Consider the following 19,852-nt stretch of genomic DNA (forward strand, 5'->3'; position numbering starts at 1 on the left):
ACATGGACGAAACAATAATAGCAGCATACAAAGGAATGGCGAGTCAAAGATGAAGGTAACCACAACAGCGAAAATTATGTTGACAAGGATTCAGATTGGAATCTGAATGTAAGTGGAGATAGAGCTAGTGTTCAACAAGCTACCTTTTATTCCAGTTAGCACGATTGACCAATCATGTAAGGTCTCATAATACCATAAAGATGGTTCTTGACCATACATGGATCTTGCTGGTACTTGAAGTCAAGATTGCTTTGAACACCTCAAGAAGAATCCTTGGGGTCGGCAGATTCACTGATTGGCTCTATTTCACAGTTTGGTTCTGGCCAGTGCTGTATCGTTGTGCAACCTGTTTTCCGTAGACCTGTAGAGGAAGTTGAGAGGGTGTATTTGACTTACCAACTGTTAAATTGCATGAACTCGTTCCATGCTGCGAGTCAAGGGGAACTGTTGGGTATCCTGGTTGCAAATTGATGCATCCCCGATAATGTCTGGTTGGTTGGTAAAGTCGGATTAGATTGCTGAGTTTCAGACATGTTGAGATACAAGTGCTCACTGCCTGCGGAGCTATGGTTCTTCCTGTGTTCCAGTGTTTCATCCTTTCTTTTGGAAATGTCTGTTCTAATAACTGTCAGTCAGGTCTCATGCCTCAAGTTAGGGTGCCACTTACTGCCCCCCCTCCAAGAATCTTGATGACGTCTATTCCCCTAATGCCCCCTTAGGACACGTAACTGTAACCAATTAATCTGACTTTACCAACCAAACTGACATTATCGGGGATGCACAAATTAGCAACCAAGATGCCCAACAGTTCTCTTGACTTGCAGCGTGGAACGAGTTCATGCAATTTAACAGTTGGTAGGTCAATGGGCCGTACTATTAGGAATCACTGCATGAGAGGCTTTTAAGAGACATGTAGATAAGCACATGAATATGAGGAATTTTGAAAGATATGGACATTTTGTAGGTAGGAGGAATTAGTTTTTGGGTGGTTTTGATTTAGTTTTTAGCTGGTTTGGCACAACATTGTGGGCTGAAGGGCCTGTTCATGTGTTGAACTGTTCTAGGTTTTATGCTCTATTGATTCCAAGGATGAAAAGGTTAACGTCCAAGGAGTGTTTGATGGTTCTGGGGTTGTACTGCTGATGTTTAGAAGAATGAAGGAGGGGATCTAATTGAAAACTATCGAATATTGAAGGGCCTGGATAGTAGATGTGGAGAGGATGTTTCCAATAGTGGGGCAGTCTAGGACCAGAGAGCACTGCCTCTGTGTAGAAGGACTTACCTTTAGAATAGAGATGAGGATGAACTTCTTTTGCCAGAGGGCAGTGAATTTGTAGAATTCATTGCCAAAGATGGCTGCCAAGTCACTGAGTAAATTTAGAGCAGAGGTTGATAGGTTCTGATTAATAAGAGTGTCAAAGGTTATGTGGAGAAGACAAGAGAATGGGAAGGGAGGGATAATAAATCAACTATGATTGAATGACAGAGTAAACTGGAAGGGCCAAATGCCCTAACTATGCTCCCATGTTCTATTGTTTTATGGTCTCATGGTTAAGCATGGAGTTTTGCATTAATAAATTGTCATTCTTTTATATGACCCATCAGTTGCTTTAGTCCAAGAAGCAGCCAAGTCTTACACATCGATATGAGCTATTTTATGTCACTGTTGGAGAAGATGAGCTGCATTCTCCTTGTTTCGTGGCCTCCGTCTGTCTTTCAACCAAGATTACATAAACAGGTTATCTGACAAAATGCTTGAGAAGCAATTTAGCTGTATGCTTCTTCACATAAATGCAGTAACAGTAGTTCAAAGGTTATCCATTAGCGGTGAAAAATTGTTTTTATCTGTTGATTATGTGAATGGCACTTTAACAATGCTAGTCATTCTGTTCTTTCAGATTTCTTCCCTTAAGACTCCCAAGAATAGACTGACTTGGCCAGGATTTGAGAGTGTGTGCCATTCTATAAAATTCTTTCGCTTACCATGGTAGAACATAGAATGTAGAACACTGCATCTCAGCACTGGCCCTTCACCCCACAATGCTATATCAACCTTTTAACCTACTCTAATATAACTCTCCATTTTACTTTCATCCATAGGCCTATCTAAGAGTTTCTTAAAAGTTCCTAATGTATCTGCCTCTATCACCAACACTGCCAGGTTGGTCCATGCACCCACCATTCTCCATGTAAAAAATGTACCTCTGACATCGATGTCAGTGTCCTGATTAAGGGTCTCAGCCCAAAACATTGACAGTTTAATCTTTCCCATAGATGCTGCATGGCCTGCTGTGATCTTGCAGCATTTGTGTGTTGCTTTGGATTTCCAGCAACTGCAGATTTTCTCATCTTTGTGTTTATCTCTGTCACCCCCCCCCCCCCATACTTTGCTTCAACCACCTTAAAATTATGCTCTCTGGTATTAGTCATTTCCACAAAGGAACTGGAGTCTTGCTTAAGAAGTCAATATCAAATATGGATAGAAATAAAGCATATTCTCTGATAAAATGTACATAAAATATGTAGCCAGAGGTACTTCAGTGTGGAAAGGAATGAAATCACTCAAATTCAAGTTTAATTATCATTCAACCATACATGTATATAGCCAAATGAAACAGCATTTCTCTGGGACTAAGCACAAAATACATTACCAACAGCACACTGCACATTGCATATAGCACAAATAGCACATATGTTTATGATCTCAGAAAACCATACTGCCACAAAGGAAAAAAAAACATAGCCCAAGTCCCTGGGTGGCATGACTGTCTTGGCATGGTAAGTTGGTATGGACCAACTTGTTCTTCCACAAAATAAACCGTGGAGGGCATCACTGAGTGAACACCAGAGGGCAGCACCGAGTGAATACTGGTGAGCAGAATCAAATGAACACTAGACAGAAAGCGCTGACCAAAGGGGGCCAGCCCTCAACTTAGAACGGATTCCAGTGTGCCCACAGAGGCCTCTCCCACACTGCCTCAGCGTCTCCTCCCCTGGCAACTCAGGCTGGACTATGATATCGCTTGCAGAAAAGAGAAAGCTTTGATTTAATTATTGACAGCAATCAGTGCATGTGCTCTCTATCCGACAGTTAACAGGTAATATACACCTGTACACCAGCTCGTAAATGCAAATATTTAATCAGCCAATCATGTGGCAGCAACTCAATAGACAAAAGCGTGCCGACATGGTCTAGAGGTCCAGTCGTTGTTCAGAACAAACATCAGAATGGGGAAGAAATGTGATTCAAGTGACGTTGACTGTGGAAAGATTGCTGGTGAAAGACAGGGTGGTTTGAGTATCTCAGAAGCTGCTAATCTCCTGCAATTTTCATGCACAGCACTTGTGCGAGTTTACAGAGAATGGTATGATATATAAAATAACATCCAGTGAGCAGCAGATGCGTGGGCAAAAGTGCCTTGTTAGAGGAGACTGCCTAGACTGGTTCAAGTGACAGAAAGGCGATAATAAATCAAATAACTACATGTTACCACAGTGATGTGCAGAACAACCTCTCTGAATGCACAACATGTTGATCCTTGACGTGGATGGAGCACAGCAGCAGAAGACCATGAACATATGGTCATACTGGAGGTGTTGCCGTGTACTGTAGTTGATACAGAGACTTCAGTTGATCTTTGTAGGAAAGCTAAACCTTATTGTTCTTAGTAATAAGTTGCCTATTATTAAAAGCAACCTGGAAAACCTCAAAATAATATTATTCAATTTGGCTTGTCATGTATTTAATTTCTGGCTAATTGCCGCAACAAGCAATGTATTTACTATCGAATGCATGAATGCGAAAATGTAATTTCTAGTTCTCATTAGACCGTCTACTCTGCCTATTTCATTACAGCCACTCTATTTAGAAAGTATTGATTAGTTGTAAAGAAATTTTACAAGCTTTGTGAATTTACTAAAACATTTCATACTTTTTTCCCTTGTTGCAAATGGATTCAAGTGCTTTTATTTTGTTTCTTTGCAAATTTATTTCCTTGTAAAAATTTGTTTCCCAGCAATATTGAATTGAATGTCACTTCATTATACAACTTAATAGGGATTGTCGTCAATGGAAATCAGTTTGTAGTAAGCTCTCAACTTACTTGGATAAATTTGTTTTCACAGGTAATGACCATGACAATGATGCGGTGAATCAGTGTTGTCTCTGAAAAGATGCTGTGATTATTGTTCTCTCAGAAGGGAATTTAATCCTGTGGACATACGTGTCCTTCAGCAGAAAAGATGTTCAACAATTTTATATTTTCCTTTGAATAGGACCAATTTCATGCTTTAAATTTTCATGGTATAAATCTGGATCTTTTGACGTGCCATTTTGATAGTAGCATTAAGAGCTGATCTCAAATGACATCACAGATCATGTCCAGTATATATCCAAAGGGCAGCACTGGGAGATTTATTACCTAGCAAAAATGTTAGGAGTTTTAATATTTTTTATGCTGGCCCTGCAACAATGTAGGACTTTACATAGAAACCTCTCTTCAAAGTGCCTAGAAGATAGCATTAAGTTTCTTCAGGATCTTCATTCTGAGCCTCCAGAAGAATATGCCGTAATGAGTAAGTACATCAAATGCTGTCTTTTCCCAAGAAGTATTATATTGTGTTTAATCTAAGATTTAAAATGCCCAAGCCTATTGAAACTTCCTCATTCCCTTTCCCCACCCTCTTTGTTCTGATATCTTCCCTCTTCCTTTCCAGTTCTGAGGAAGGGTCTTGGTTCAAAAAGTTGACTGTTTATTCCACTCCATTGATGTGGCTTGACCTGACGAGTTCCTCCATCATTTTGTGTGTTGTTTTGGATTTCCAGTATTTGCAGACTTTCTCAAACTTAGTGAATTGAAATATTGATTTGAATATTGAAAGGCCTAGAGTGGACGTGGCGAGGATGTTTCCTATAGTGGGGGGAGTCTAGGATCAAAGGGCACATCCTCAGAATAGAAGAACATCCTTTTAGAAGAGAGATAAGGAAGAATTTCTTTAGCCAGAGGGTGGTGAATCTGTGGAATTTATCTCCACAGATGGCTGTGGTGGCTAAGTCATTGGGTATATTGAAATTGGAGGTTGATAGGTTCTTGATTATTGTGGATGTCAAAGGTTACGGGGAGAAGGCATGAAAATGGGGGCGAGAGAAGGAATAAAGCAGCTATGATGGAATGGCAAAGTAGACTTGATGGCCAAACAGCTTTATTCTGCTCCTCTGTCTTATGGTCTTAAGAGAATAAACTGGACCTCCAGGTGAAGAATCCACGTGAAATAGGATTACAGAATCACAGGAATGAAATGGAAATGAAACGGGGAATTGTGGACTTTGTGTTGTATATTTAGTGCAATTAAAGTTCAGATCTGAAAGAAAAGGAAATAAGGAAGAAATAGAATGGATCAAAAAGAAAAAAAAATATGTAAAGAGGCAGAAGATTAAGTTCATGTAAGTTGGCCACTATGTCATGTTGCCTGTGCCATTTCTGGAGAAAAGATGAAACTCAGCCAGAATATGTTCAGAATTTTGACTTCTGAGTGAAACCTTTCCTTCGTCACCACTCTTGTGTTTCTGGATTTAAGAATTCCATTCTGACAAGTAGGAAAGGAAGTATAGTACTTTGCCTTTTAGGACTGTATGTATTAGACAAAAGAATCAAATACACAAAGTACCTTTGCGGTATTGGTTGGGACGTTCAGAAATGCAGATTTTGAGTAGGTTTGGATAGTTGAACCAACTATCTTCCTTTCTTTACTTAGAGTGAAGTGGTAGTTTGGTTTATTAACATCTCATGCACCATGGTACAGTCTTGTGTATTGTTCATACAGATCAATTTATTACAACAGTGCTCTGAGGTAGTACAAGGGTAAAGAATAACAGAATGAAGTGTTACAGTTAGACAGTGCAGTGCAGGTAGATAATAAGATGCAAGATCTCAATAAGGTAGATTGTGAGATCAAGAGTCAAACTTATTCTACTTGGGAATTGTTCAATAATCTCATAACAGTGGGGTAGAAACTGAACATGTGCCTGGTGGTATGTATGTTCAGTGTCACCAACTCCAGCCTCCTGATAGCATCCCCTTGTACCTTAAATGTTTATTCTCTCATTACTCATTCTCTTTTCTTGTCGTACAATGACAGAAATTATCAACACTTTGTAACCTCCTATCAGACCATAAGAGGGAGCAGAATTAGCCCATTGAGTCTGCTTTGCTATTCAGTCATAGCTGACTTGTTAACCCTCTTAACCCCATTCTGCCTTTTCCCCGTAACCTTTGACACCCAGACTAATCAAGAAACTATCACCGTCAACTTTAAATATAGCCATAGCTTGGCATCTACAGCTGTCTGTTGTAATGAATTCCATGGATTTGCCACCCTCTGGCTAAAGAAATTATTCCTCAAATCTGTTCTAAATCCTCTAAGAGGACCACAATCTTGTTGTTGGGTTTGGAAGCTTGCGTGCCTCACTGACCTGGAAAGCTATGCTGGCTGGAGTCAGGGCTTTATGATTTGGCTCTTGGTAGGGTCGCCCATACCAAACAGGTCAAAGGGTAGAGGCCAGACTAAGAGCTGTCCACCGGTCCTCCAGGTTCGGGAGTTCAGCTCAGGTCTAATAACCCTGACTGTTAAACCAAAATTGCTATGGAAACAGCAATGAAAGAATCCTACATCTGAGTGTGACGGTACTCCCGAATCTCCACATGGGACTTGTATGACTGACAGTAGTGAAAACCAAGAGGAAGTTACTGACACAATGAAGGAAGCTCTGAACACCACCAGAGATGGAGGACCTTCACTGCTGCCCTAAATGCCAGTGGCATAATGGACAGTAAGTAAATTCTGATCTAAGCTCCTCCATTATAGGAAGCATCCTCACACCATCCACTCTGATGGCATTGATTTTGTCTTTATTTCATTACACCTACTGTTCCTTTCAGAACTTGCTTATGTCAAGAAAAGTCGTCAGCAACAAATAATAATGATATCTTTTTCTTTTGGGAAATTCAGTGTATGACTCCATTGGGAAGGAAAACAGCAATATTCTACACGGAAATATTGATCAATTGGGATCATATAGTGAATGCACCTCAGCTCAAGCTTCCTCCGGAAATTTTAGTGGACAATATTGTAAATTAACCATCCAACAGGTATAGCATCGCTCCTCAATCAATCAAACATTTGCTATCTGTCATATAGAACTGAATTAGTAAATTTATAGTAATTTATACTAATTTATATTAGATATCTTTTAAAAGTAAATTTATTATCAAAGTACATACTGAATATGTCACCATTTCCAACACTGAGATTCATTTTCTTGAGGCCATACTCGATAAATCTACAGAATAATAACCATAACAGAATTAATCAAAGACTGCCCAACTTGGGATGTTCAAGCAGAGTGCATAAGACAACAAACTCTACAAACACAAAGAAGAAATAAATAAGCAATGAATATCGAGGGCATGAGATGAAGAGTCCTTTGGTTGTGGGAACATTTTGTTGATGGGGCAAGTGAAGCTGTGTGAAGTTATCCCGTTTGGTTGAGGGGTATTAACTATTCCTGACAATGGTTGGTGAGTCCTGCGGCCCCTGTACCTTCTTCCTGACGGGAGCAGAGAGATTGATACAGCTTTCCTGTGACAGTGTTTCATGTAGGTGTGCTCAGTGGTGGGGAGGGCTTTACCCATGATGGACTGGGCCATATCCACTACCTTTTGTAGGATTTTCCATTCAAGGGCATTGGTGTTTCCACTGCAGGCTGGGATGCAGCCGGTCAATACACATCTATGGAAATTTGTCAAAGCTTTAGATGTCGTGCTGAATCTTCGCAAACTCCTAAGGAAGTTGAGGTGCTGCTGTGCTTTCTTTGTAATTGCACTTGCTTGCTGAGCCCAGGACAATTCCCCTGAAATAATAACACAGAGGAATTTAAAGTTGCTGACCCTCTCCACCTCTGGTCCTCTGAGGATTGACTCATTGTCCTCTGGTTTCCTTCTCCTGAAGTCTATAATCCGCTCCTTTGTCCCGCTGACATTGCATAAGAGGTTTTGTTGTGGAACCGCTCAGCCAGATTTTCAATCTCCCTCCTATATGCCAACTTTGGTTTGGCCTATGACAGTGATGTCATCAGTAAACTTGAATATGCCATTGGAGCTGTGCTTTGCCACACAATCATAAGTATATGTATTTAATGTTTCAGTAATATTGTAAATATGTTTGATTAAGCATACTAATTTGAATAATTCACTCTGGGTTATGTGTAAAAATGCGTGAATTACCTATGTCATGGGGCTACCACATGATAAGTGCGTGCCTCGATTAAAGTAAACTCGAACTATGACTCTCACTCCTGACTCTCTTGTTCTCCTTACAATTAATTTAATGTTTTGGGGTTATCAACCCTAACAATTACATTTTCCTTTTGTTTTGAATAGGGCAAGATTTACTATAATATTGCTGTTTGTATGCCCAGCTCTTGTAAGAGCGATGATATATTGATGCTTGAGTGGCTTGGTAAGATTGAAAAATCTGCTCTAATATACTAAATATCTGTAATATTCTATGGGTAGAGTAGTGGTTAGAGTAACACTTTACCGCACCAGTAACCAGTGTTCAATTCCCAGCTCTGCCTATAAGGAGCTTGTACCTTCTCCCCATGATCATGTGGGCTTCCTCCCTCATTTTCAAAAGACACACGGGTTGTGGTTAGTAAGTTGTGTGCATGCTGTGTTGGCATGGTGACGCTTGTGGCTGCCCCTATTGTTGGATGCATATGAATGTATGTACAATGCACATGTGACAAATAAAGCTAATTTTCTCCCTTAAAATCTTTATGTCACCTGCTTTCAATTGTTCTTTTAATCTTCATTCCTGGGTGTGCTGATTTGTGGGTGAGAAGGAGGCAAAATTCAAAGCTGAAAGTACATTTATTATCAAGGTATGTATAGATGATACAACCTTGAGATTCATCTCCTTACAGGCAGCCACAAAACAAAGAAACCCCACAAGAACCCATTAAAAAAAGACTAACAAACACCCAATCTGCAGAGAGAGAGAGAGAAAAAACCCCACAAATCGTGCAAACAATGAAAGCAGGCAATAGCATTCAGAACACAAATGAGTCCATAGACACGAAGTCCCAAACAGCAAGAGCAGGCCCAGAGTCTCAGCCTCAGTTCTTCAGGTAGCAGAGCAGATCATCACGGAGCATGCAGGCACTAAGCCGAGAGCAGCCGGAGCAGGCCACAGCCTCAGCTTCAGCGTCGCAGAGAGAGGAGTAAACGTCACAGGGCAGCGAGCAGCCCGACACAACCCTTGCCTCTGGTCCCAACACCCCGCCTTTTCAATCCGTCTGGCCCAGCCTACCTGTTACATATCCTGTATTTATTAACTTTTGAAGAAAAGTTGTACTTAAAGATGCAGAGGTTGTTATGATATCTCAAAAAATCCAACTCAGGCTATCTCAGTTTTAAGATGCAGAACAAATAAAAAAAAAACTTCCAATCACTGATTCCTGTGGTGATTGTCCCCTTGTGTGCAGTGTTTAACGTAATGGTCTCTACTTCATTTAAGTTCTAACTGCTTTTAAGCTACCTTTAAGGCTGTTTTCTTATAGTAGAGTACAGCCATGGTCGCTCGTTCAAAGTAGTTGCAATGAGCACCAGAGGTAACAAGGTTCTATTATAATCGGACAATGGGAATGCCCTTCAATCCTGCCCCCCCAACTTAAAAGTGTACGTAGACTCTTTTATTTCAGTTGGTGGTAAAGAAAATTAGTACTATTGTTGAGAAATTCCAAACCATGTAATTAAAATTAAAATTGAAAAATTAAAGTACTCATAAGAGACAAATTTCACTGTATATAACAGAGTGTATACTGTTAAAGTCATGAAACACTACCACACAGAAACAAGCTCTGTGGTCCATCTAAGCTGTTATTCTGCCTAGTCTCATCGACCTGCACCTGGATCATAGCCCTCCATACCCCTCCCGTCCATGTACTTACCAAAACATCTTTTAAATGTTGAAATCAAGCCTATATTCAGCATTTCTGCTGGAACCCTCTCCAGTCTCTGAGTGAAATAGTTGCCCCTCATGTTCCCCTTAAACAGCCTCCAGAATTGAGGCTCCATTTAGAACAGAGGTGAGGCTGATGAATCTGTGAAATCCTTTGCCGTTACAGTTGTGCAGGCCAAGTCATTGTGTATATTTAAGGCCGAGGCTTATAGGTTTGTGATTAATCAGGGAATCAAAGGTTATGGGGTGAAGACAGGAGAACGGGGTTAAGAGGGATGGTGGATCAGCCATGATGGAGTGGCGGAGCAGACTCAAGGGACTGAATGGCCTAATTCTGCTCAGAGGTCTATGGTGTATAGTCTAAACATTTCTCCTTTCATCCTTAACCAATGACTTCCAGTTCCACCCAACCTCGGTGGAAAAGGTCTTCTTGCATTTACCCTATCTAAAACCCTTCATAACTTTATATACCTCTATCAAATCTTATTCTCCTATAGCCCAGGGAATAAAGTCCGAAAGCAGAAGTCCAAGAGCAAAAAGTCACAGAATATTACAGGTTAGAGGCATGCCAATAGAGTGAAGGTTTTGGTATACCCTAGTATGGACAGAAGTAAGTCTGCAAAACGAGATCAAGCCCATCTCTGCTGCTTACTGGCTTGGATCAGTGTATTTGCAAAATGCTTGGGGTTTATCTATCCAGATCACATTCATGGACTGGAACAGGTTGTTTTGACCTGTGTAGTTCAGATTAGACATGTAATATATTACACATGCATATCAGCTATGTAATTCTCACTTACAGAAGTGGTTTCATAAACTTGTCAATTTATGTAACACTCAGGGAAACTGTTGTCTAATACTGTTATATAATTTCCCGCTAAATTTGGCCAGCTGAGACTGATTTTAAATTTTTTCTGTCAAACAGAACACGCACAAAGTATTGGAGGAACTTAGCAGGGCAGGCAGCATCTATAAAGAAGAATAAACAGTTGATGTTTTGTACTGAGAGCTAGAACATCAACTATTTATTTGTCTCTACGGAAGCTGCCTGATCTGCAGAGTTCCTACAGCATTTCCAGAGTCTGCAGGATCCCCAGTGTTTTATAGAACACTAATTTGTGTTTTATTTTCAGGAATTTTCACATTCAAGAACAGGTCCTTCATCGCTCCTTCACCAATGCTGTCATTCATCGTTGCCAATGCTACATACAGGGTGAAAAGTGTTTACTGCCAAAATAACACACCTCACATTGATGTCGTTGTTGGCATTTGTATGTATGTAATAGACGTATTCAATATATTATCACTTAACATCACATTTTTGTGTTTATATGGAGACTGCATCTTACAGTCTTTTCATTCTAAAACAGATTTGTTGCTGCTCTTTTCGTTGCCATGACGATAGCCGGGTCCATATTTATAACAATAAAAGAGTGGAAAAGCTCTGGCAAAGTAATGAAAGATGCTTTAAGCCCAGCTCACAAGAATTATGAGACAGTTTCATGTCACAAAATAAACGGTCAACAGCTACAAGAAGGTATCACAAACTGCAAGCTCGACTCACCAGAACATGGTGTAACCAACGAACCTGAGGAGAAAAGCAGAGTAGGTAAGTTTTTACTGGTAACTTGATGAAAAGAAAATGCAGATTGAAACTCGATCTGCATTAAGAATGAAACAACATACTGAGGAAATTCAAGAGGTTACTGCAGTAACAGTTTTCATTGTTATATTGGAGATCAATTAGAAAAGCCAGAGCTTCTAGTTGAAATTAACTTAAGTTGAGGCAAGTCAGCAACAAATCTTGTGCTCTGACAAAAGAAGTCAGCAGGGTAAATGTAAGCTCTTGTGAAAAGCAAAATCACTGTGGTTCAGCATGAGGTTTTATCATTTTAAATGGTGCTTCAACGTTGATGATGGCTTCTAGTCCAGTTTTGTGGGTTCTAGGATGGCTGATGAAGTCAATGTGGGAACCTCAGAGCCTGTCTGGATTAGAGAACATGTCCTATGAGGAAAGGCCGAATGAGTTAGGGCTTTGCTCTTTGGAATGAAGGAGGATGAAAGGTGACCTGATAGAAGGGAGAACTTTGTATAATTGACTCTGAAGCATTTTGAAATTTGTCCATATTCCTGCACATCGTTCTTTTACTCTCTTGGACAACCGCCTTCAGAGCCACCTCTGAAACAAAAAGTTAACAGTACAGATAATGCTATTGACGTTTAATTAAAAACTTCAATAAGTGTGGGCTTTTCTCCCCGGAGCAAAGGAAGGTGAGAGGTGACTTGATAGATGCGCACAAGACGATAAGAGGCATAGATAAAATGGAACACCAGAGACTTTTTCCCAGTATGACAATAAGACCTTAAGACTAGTCTACTGCCTTCTCCCCGTATCCCTTCATGCCCTGATCAATCAAGAATCTATAAAACTCTGCCTTAAATATATATAAAGACTTGACCTCCACAGCTGCCTGTGGCCAGGAATTCCACAGATTCACCACTCTCTGCCTAAAGAAATTCCTCCTCACCTCTATTCTAAATGGATGCCACTCTATTCTGAGGCTCTGTCCTCTGGTCTTAGACTCTCCCACCAAAGGAAACATCCTCTCCACAGCCACTCTATTAAGTTCTTTCAGCATTTGACAGGTTTCATTGAGGTCACCACTTATTCTTCTGATTTCTAGTGAATACAGGTCCAGAGCCATCAAACGTTCTTCATATGACAAGCTATTGAAACCTGAAATCATTTTCTTGATCCCCTTCTAAACCCTCTCCAGTTTCAGCACATCCTTTCTAAGGCGACAGCCCAAAACTGCTCACAATACTCCAAGTGAGGCATCACCAGTGCTTTATAAAGTCTCACCATTACATCTTTGCTTTTATATTCTAGTCCTCTTGAAATGAGTGCTAATGTCACAACACACAAAATGCTGGAAGAACTCAGCAGGCCAGGCAGCATCTATGGAAAAAAAGTAAACAGCTGAAGTCTTGGCCCAATTCGTCAACTGTTCACTCTTTTCCATAGATGCTGCCTGGCCTGCTGAGTTCCTCCGGCATTTTGTGTGTGTTGCTTGGATTTCCAGCATCTGCGGATTTTCTCTTGTTAGTGAATGGGCTAAAATAGCATTTGCCTTTCTCGCCACAGACTCAACCTGCAAATTAACCCTTAGGGAATCCTGCACAAGGACTCCCAAGTGTCTTTGCACCTCAGTTTTTTGTATTTTCTCTCCATTTGGAAAATAGTCATTGCTTTCATTTCTTCTACCAAAGTAAATGACCATACACTTCCTGACACTGTTTTCCCTCTGCTATTTCTTTGTCCATTCCCTTGCACCTCTACCTATTTTCATATCATCTGCAAACTTTGCAACAAAGCCATGAATTGCATCATCCAAATCATTGGCAGATAATGTAAAAAAAATCGGTCCCAACACAGATCCCTGTTGAACACTACTAATCATCGGTACCCAACTAGAAAAGGCTCCTTTTATTCCCATTCTTTGCTTCCTGCCAAGCAACCACAGTTTAATCCATGCTAGAATCTTCCCTGTAATACCATGGACTCATAGCTTGTTAAGCAGTCTCATGTGTGGCACCTTGTCAAAGACCTTCTGAAAATCCAAATACACAATATCAACTGATTCTCCTTTGTCTATCCTGCTTGTTATTTCTTCAAAGAATTCCAACAGGTTGCTCAGGCAAGATTTTTCCTTGAGGAAACCATGCTGACTATGGCCTATTTTATCATATTCTTTCAATTACCCCGAGACCTCATTCTTAATGATGAACACCAACATCTTTCCAACCAGTGAGATCAGACTAATTGGCTTATACTTTCCTTTCTACTGCCACGCTCCCTTCCTGAAGCGAGGAGTGACCTTTGCAATTCTCCAGTCTTCCGGAACCATTCCAGAATCTAGTGATTCTTGATAGATCATTACTAATACTTCCACGACCTCTTCAGCAACCTCTCTCAGAACCCTGGGGTGTACACCGTCTGGTCCAGGAGTCTTATCTACCTTTAGCCCTTTTAGTCTCCTTCTCTCTAGTAATGATTAATTCACACACTTCATGCCCCCTGACACCTGGAATTTCCACCATACTGATAGTGTCTTCCACAGAGAAGACTGATCCAAAATACTTACATTCCGTTTATCTGCCATTTTATTGTCTGCCAATACTACCTCGCCAGCATCATTTTCCTGCAGTCCGATATTCACGTTCAACTCTCTTTTACACTTTATGTATTTGAAGAAACTTTTGATACCTTCTTAGTATCATTGACTAGCTTACTTAAATATTCCATTTTTGCCTTCTTGATGACTTTTTTAGTTGTCTTCTGTTGGATTTTGAAAGCTTCCCAATCCTCTAACTTGCCACTAATTTTTGCTCTACTATATGCCCTCTCTTTGGCTTTCATGTTGGTTTTGACTTCTCCTGTTAGCCCCAGTTGTGTCATTTTGCCTTTAGAATACTTCTTCCTCTTTGGAATGTATATATCCTGTGCCTTCCAAATGCTTCCAGGAATTCCAGCCATTGCTACACTGCCGTCATCCCTGCCAGTGTTCTTTTCTAATCAATTCTGGCCAACTCCTCTCTCATGCCTCTGTAATTCCCTTTAATCCACTGTAATACTGATACATCTGACTTTAGCTTCTCCTTCTCAAATTTCAGGGTGAATTTAATCATATTGTGATCACTTTCCCCTAAAGGTTCTTCTACTTTGAGCTCTCTAATCAATTCTGGTTCATTGCACAACACCCAGTCCAGAATTGCAGATCCCCTAGTAGGCTCAACCACAAGCTGCTCTAAAAAGCTATCTTGTAGACACTCTTGAAATTCCCCCTCCTGGAATCCAGCACCAACCAGATTTTCCCAATCCACCTGCATATTGAAGTCCCACATGACAATTGTAACATTGTCCATTTGGCATGTATTTTCCATCTCCTGTCGAAGTTTGTAGGCCACATCCTTATTACTGATTGGGGGCCTGTATACATCTCCCATCAGGGTCTTTTTACCCTTGCAGTTTCCTAGCTCTATCCACAATGACCACCAATCCACTTTCCAACCCTATGTCACCTCTTTCTAATGATTTGATTTCAGTTTTTACCAACAGAGCCACACCGCCCCCTCTGCCTTCCTGCCTGTCCTTTCGATACAGTGTGTATCCTTGGACATTAAGTTCCCAGCTATAATCTTCTTTCAATTTTAGTGATTTAGTGTTGATTACACCATCATACCTGTCAATCTGCAACTGTGCTTCCAGTTTTTCTACCTTTCGATTTTATCCACATTTTACGTTGCAACTCATCCTGTTGATTGCCATTTTGCCCTATCAACAGCCTCTCCTCACTACACATTGCCTCTGTTTGCAAACCAGCTCGCTCATCTTCAGCACCATTATCCAGCATTCCTATTGGTCCTTCTTGCATTGAACTACAGACAGCTCAGGGCTCTGGCTACACCATGCTCAACCTTTTGATTCCTGAATTTGTCTGAGTTCTTACCAACATCTGTCTCCACAATCTCTCCACTAATTGCTCTAGCACTCTGGTTCCCACCCCCCTGCAACTCTAGTTTAAACCCCAGTGTGCATAAGTAACAAACCTTCCCTCTAGGATATTAGTTCCCCTCCAGTTCAGGTGCAAACCGTCCTTCCTGTTCAGGTCCCAACTTTCCTGGAAGAGATCCCAATGATCCAAAAATCTTATGCCATCCCTCCCACACCAACTCCTTACCGCATACTAAACTGTATAATCTTCCTAGCACATGACATGGCTAGCATTCCTGAGATCACAACCCTGGAGCTCCTGCCCTTTAACTTAACACCTAACTCCTTGAACTCCCTGTGCAGAATGTCGCCACTCATCCTTCCCATGTCATTAGTACCTACATGGACCACAACCTCTGGCTGTTCACCCTCCCACTTAAGAAAGTGAGGATTCAATCTGAGATATCCTGGACTCTGGCACCCGAGAGACAACATACCACCTGGGAGTCTCTCTCTCACCCACAAAACCTCCTGTCTGTTCCCTTAACTAATGAATGCCCTATCACCACAGAGTGCCTCTTTCTCCCCCTTCCCATCTGATTCACAGAGGCAGACTCAGTGCCAGAGACCCGACCACTGTGACTTTCCTCTGTTAGGTCATCACCCCCGACAGTATTCAAAGTGATATTCCTGTTGTTGAGGGGGACGGCCACAGGGCTATTCTGTACCGACCCCTTAACCCCTTTCCCCTTCCTGACTGCCTCCCAGTTTCCTGCGTCCTGCTCCTTGGGTGTAATACCTGTTTATATGTCCTATCACCCCCTTCAGCCTCCCGAATGACCCGGAGTTTATCTAGTTCCAGCTCCATTTCCTTAATACAGATTGTTAGAAGCTTAAGTTGGATGCACTTCTTGCAATTGTAGTTGTCAGGGACACTGGAGGCCTCCCTGCCTTCCCAAATCCCACAAAGAGGAGCATTCAACCATCCTGCCTGGCATCTCTACTGTCCTAGCTGAGCAGATATAAGGAAGGGAAGGGAGGAAAAAATGGCTAATATGACAGAGTATACTTTTAATGTGATTGGAGGAACGTATAGGGGGGCTGTCAGAGGCAGATTTTTTTACACAAGGAGTGGCGTGTTCATGGAACACACTGCCACGGATGATGGTAGAGGCAGATACATTAGGGAAAGGCAAGCGGAGGGCTACGCAGGAGGAACGGTTTGGTTGATCGTGGAGTAGCTTATGTCAGAACAACATTGTGGGATGAAGGGCCTGTACAGTGCTACATTACGTAGAACATAAAGCAGTACAGCACAGTATTGTTTATGTTCTAAAGAACTGTGCAAAAATCATTAGGCACATTTATATAGCTCAGTACTGTATTTGTCAACGTGGAGCAGAGAGTGCGATTGTAAATTAGGCTGGAGCAAAGGATGTTGGGAATGGTGAGGGTGGAGCGTTGTGGGAGGGTTGTGGGACAGGTGACAGAGAAGGAGTGCCAAGGGTGGGCAGTGACACGGGTACATTCACACCATCCCTGTGACACCAGGCAAGGTCATTTGATTCCAAACAATTGATTATTGCAGAATGTCTCTCTGGTGCTTCCCACTCCCTCCGCTCTCCCCTCCCCTTTTCCCAACCATGATTCCCCTTTCCCACTCTCAGTCCACGATAGAGACCCATATCAGAATCAGATTTATCATCACTTACATATGTCATGAAATTGGTTTGTATATATTTATATATATAAATAATATATCTCTAATACTTTTGCACAGCACTCTATGTACTTTGTTCTAATCAGCAGAAAAGTACAGGTCTTTGAATATTTACCCATAACTTGACCACTGTGCAACAATACCCCATTTGCTATAATGTTCCAAAATGCACACTAAAATTCACTCAACTTATTGAATCCAAAGCACATTTGTCTTTTTTTTAGTTCAACAGTGAAACAACACATTTGACAAGAGATCAGTTGCTAAATGAGGGATAGTTTCAATTTGTAAATTATTTGTAAAACTATATTGGCAATCTGCTTCTCATACAAGCTACATTCTTATATGGATAATTTGTGGTTGGTGGCTTGCCTCTGACCTTGAAGATACCTGTTCTCAGAGATCCATCAGGAAACATGGCACCAAGTTACCGTTTGGTGACGTTGTCCCGAAGGTGGCATGGTAGCCGAGCAGTCAGTGAATCACTTTATAGCACCAGCTATATAAACATATGAGGTGATGGTGAGGGCCTCCGTCGGTCAGAGTTGACCATGGATGTCGCATCCTAGCTGTCTAGATACACAGGCCTGGGCAGTACAATATGACGAGCAAGCTGTTATCCATGTAGCAAGCTCCCCCTCTCCATGCAACTGACGAATCCAAAGGAACGGCGGAGATCGATAGAGTTTCATACCAGCAGCATCACAGGAGTCGCCAGTCAGCATTCAGCTCAACGTAGGACTGCCTTAGGGACTCCAGTTCCGGATATTTCCTCAGGGTTTACTCCCAAAGCCTTCCCCATGAGTGGGCATAGCTGCAAGGCAGCGGAGGTTTGAGATCAGAGTTTTCCTTCCTCTAGATGAGCTGCCAACCATGGCTGACAAGCCCCATCTGCCTGAAGCAACCGGTTTTAAAGTGCCAGTCACCCGCCTTTGCTCCTTCTGTCAGTAGAAATGGTTCTGCCAGGCTTAGTAGCTAAGCCACACATGAAGGCCAGGAGCTGGTCTTGATTGTCAGAGGCAATTTGAGGTACACAGCATTGAGAGCATTTAATAGCTAGTGGGAGCTTGCCCTCCATTACCACACCCAACTGTAACAACCTTAACAACCCATATACATATAATGATTGGGGTTCAATTCTCACTGCTGTCTATAAAGAGTTCATATATTCTCCCCTTGACCACGTGCGTTTCGTTCAGGTGCTCTGGTTTTCCCCACAATCCAAAGATGTACAGTTAAGGTTTAAAAGTTGTGAGCATGCTACGTTGGTGCTAGAAATGTGGCAATACTTACAGGCTGCCCCAGCACGTCACAAACATTGGTGCAAATGATGCATTTCACTATATGCTTCTATGTTTCAATGTATATGTGACAAATAAAGCTAATCTTTATCATAGTGTCCAGCTGGTCCAGATGTTAACAAACTGTCTGAATAGCAAAACTAAATTAAACAAAATGGAACTTCATGGACTAATTTTATTTATTTTTATATTTAGAGATACAGTTCCCTTCGAGCCATGCCACCCAGCAACCCCCAACAATCCTGATTTTATCCTAGCTTAATCACGAGACAATCTACAGTGATCAATGAACCTACCTGGTACTTCTATGGACTGTGGGAGGAAACTGCAACAGCCAGATGAGACACACACAGTTACGGGGAGAAGAGAGGACACCAGGGTTGAGCAAGATGAAATAGTGTTGTGCTAACTGCTACACCACCATGGCACCCAAAGCCCTTTACAACACTTTAAAAGCACTTTACAACTTGGGTAACATCATGATTTTCCGAGAACGCGGTTACAGTTTTATTATAACGTGTTCTTTGTTATTTGGTCTTTGCAGGATTCCTTGAATGGATGCTGACAAGTTTTGCAATACAAAAGAGTATCCCTGCTGTGTTGTCCACCCAGGTCGCTGCAGGAAGCTACTCTGTGTTAAATGGGATCCGAGTCCTGAGTTTATTGTGGATCATTTCAGGACATGTCTGCCAATTTATCCTTCTCAATAATCTAGGTACCTTGGTTAATATTCAACATTATCTGTAAATGCATGTTTCCTTTTTCATGGTTTACTTTCATTAGCAAGATTAGATGAACGGGAAAGTGTCCTAAAAATGTTAATAGGGCTTGCTGTTAAACCAGCTTGTATTTTCATGAAGGAACTCCACTTGCAGGAACCCCAGACCATCAGGTTCAAGGACAGTTATTATTCTTCAACCATCAGGCTCCTGAACCAATGTGGACATCCTCACTCACCTCAACCCTAGACTGATTCCACAACCTACAGACCTGCTTTCAAGGACTCTGCAACTCATGTTCTCAGTACCAGTGGGATGTCTCAGGGATCTGTTCTGGGACCCTTACTCTTTGTGATTTTTATAAATGACCTGGATGAGGAAGTGGAGGGATGGGTTAGTAAGTTTGCTGATGATACAAAGGTTGGAGGTGTTTGGATAGTGTGGAGGGCTGTCAAAGGTTACAGTGGGACATTGACAGGATGTAAAACTGGGCTGAGAAGTGGCAGATGGAGTTCAACCCAGATAAGTGTGAAGTGGTTCATTTTGGTAGGTCAAGTATGATGGGAGAATATAGTATTAATGGTAAGACTCTTGGCAA

The 19,852-nt window shown here is 41.5% G+C and overlaps 1 protein-coding gene across 4 annotated transcripts in view; it reads left to right on the forward strand.

Moving 5' to 3' along the window:
• Positions 1-4,326: 4,326 nt before the first annotated feature.
• The window catches only part of oacyl (O-acyltransferase like), a 70,030-nt gene continuing 54,504 nt past the window's right edge, over positions 4,327-19,852 (forward strand). Inside the window, exons 1-6 of one of the 4 annotated variants that reach the window (XR_012101215.1) lie at positions 4,327-4,575; positions 7,009-7,148; positions 8,439-8,517; positions 11,154-11,295; positions 11,391-11,629; positions 19,080-19,250. Coding sequence is in view for 3 of the 4 variants with exons in the window: in XM_073064178.1 (XP_072920279.1) it covers positions 4,431-4,575; positions 7,009-7,148; positions 8,439-8,517; positions 11,154-11,295; positions 11,391-11,629; positions 19,080-19,250 (916 nt within the window). In the remaining variant the exon portion in view is untranslated. The remainder of the gene's footprint in view (positions 4,576-7,008; positions 7,149-8,438; positions 8,518-11,153; positions 11,296-11,390; positions 11,630-19,079; positions 19,251-19,852) is intronic. The other 3 variants (XM_073064178.1, XM_073064180.1, XM_073064179.1) reach the window with 3 other exon arrangements.

The sequence above is a fragment of the Hemitrygon akajei genome, chromosome 13 (assembly GCF_048418815.1).
Source record: "Hemitrygon akajei chromosome 13, sHemAka1.3, whole genome shotgun sequence".
Taxonomy (NCBI): domain Eukaryota; kingdom Metazoa; phylum Chordata; class Chondrichthyes; order Myliobatiformes; family Dasyatidae; genus Hemitrygon; species Hemitrygon akajei.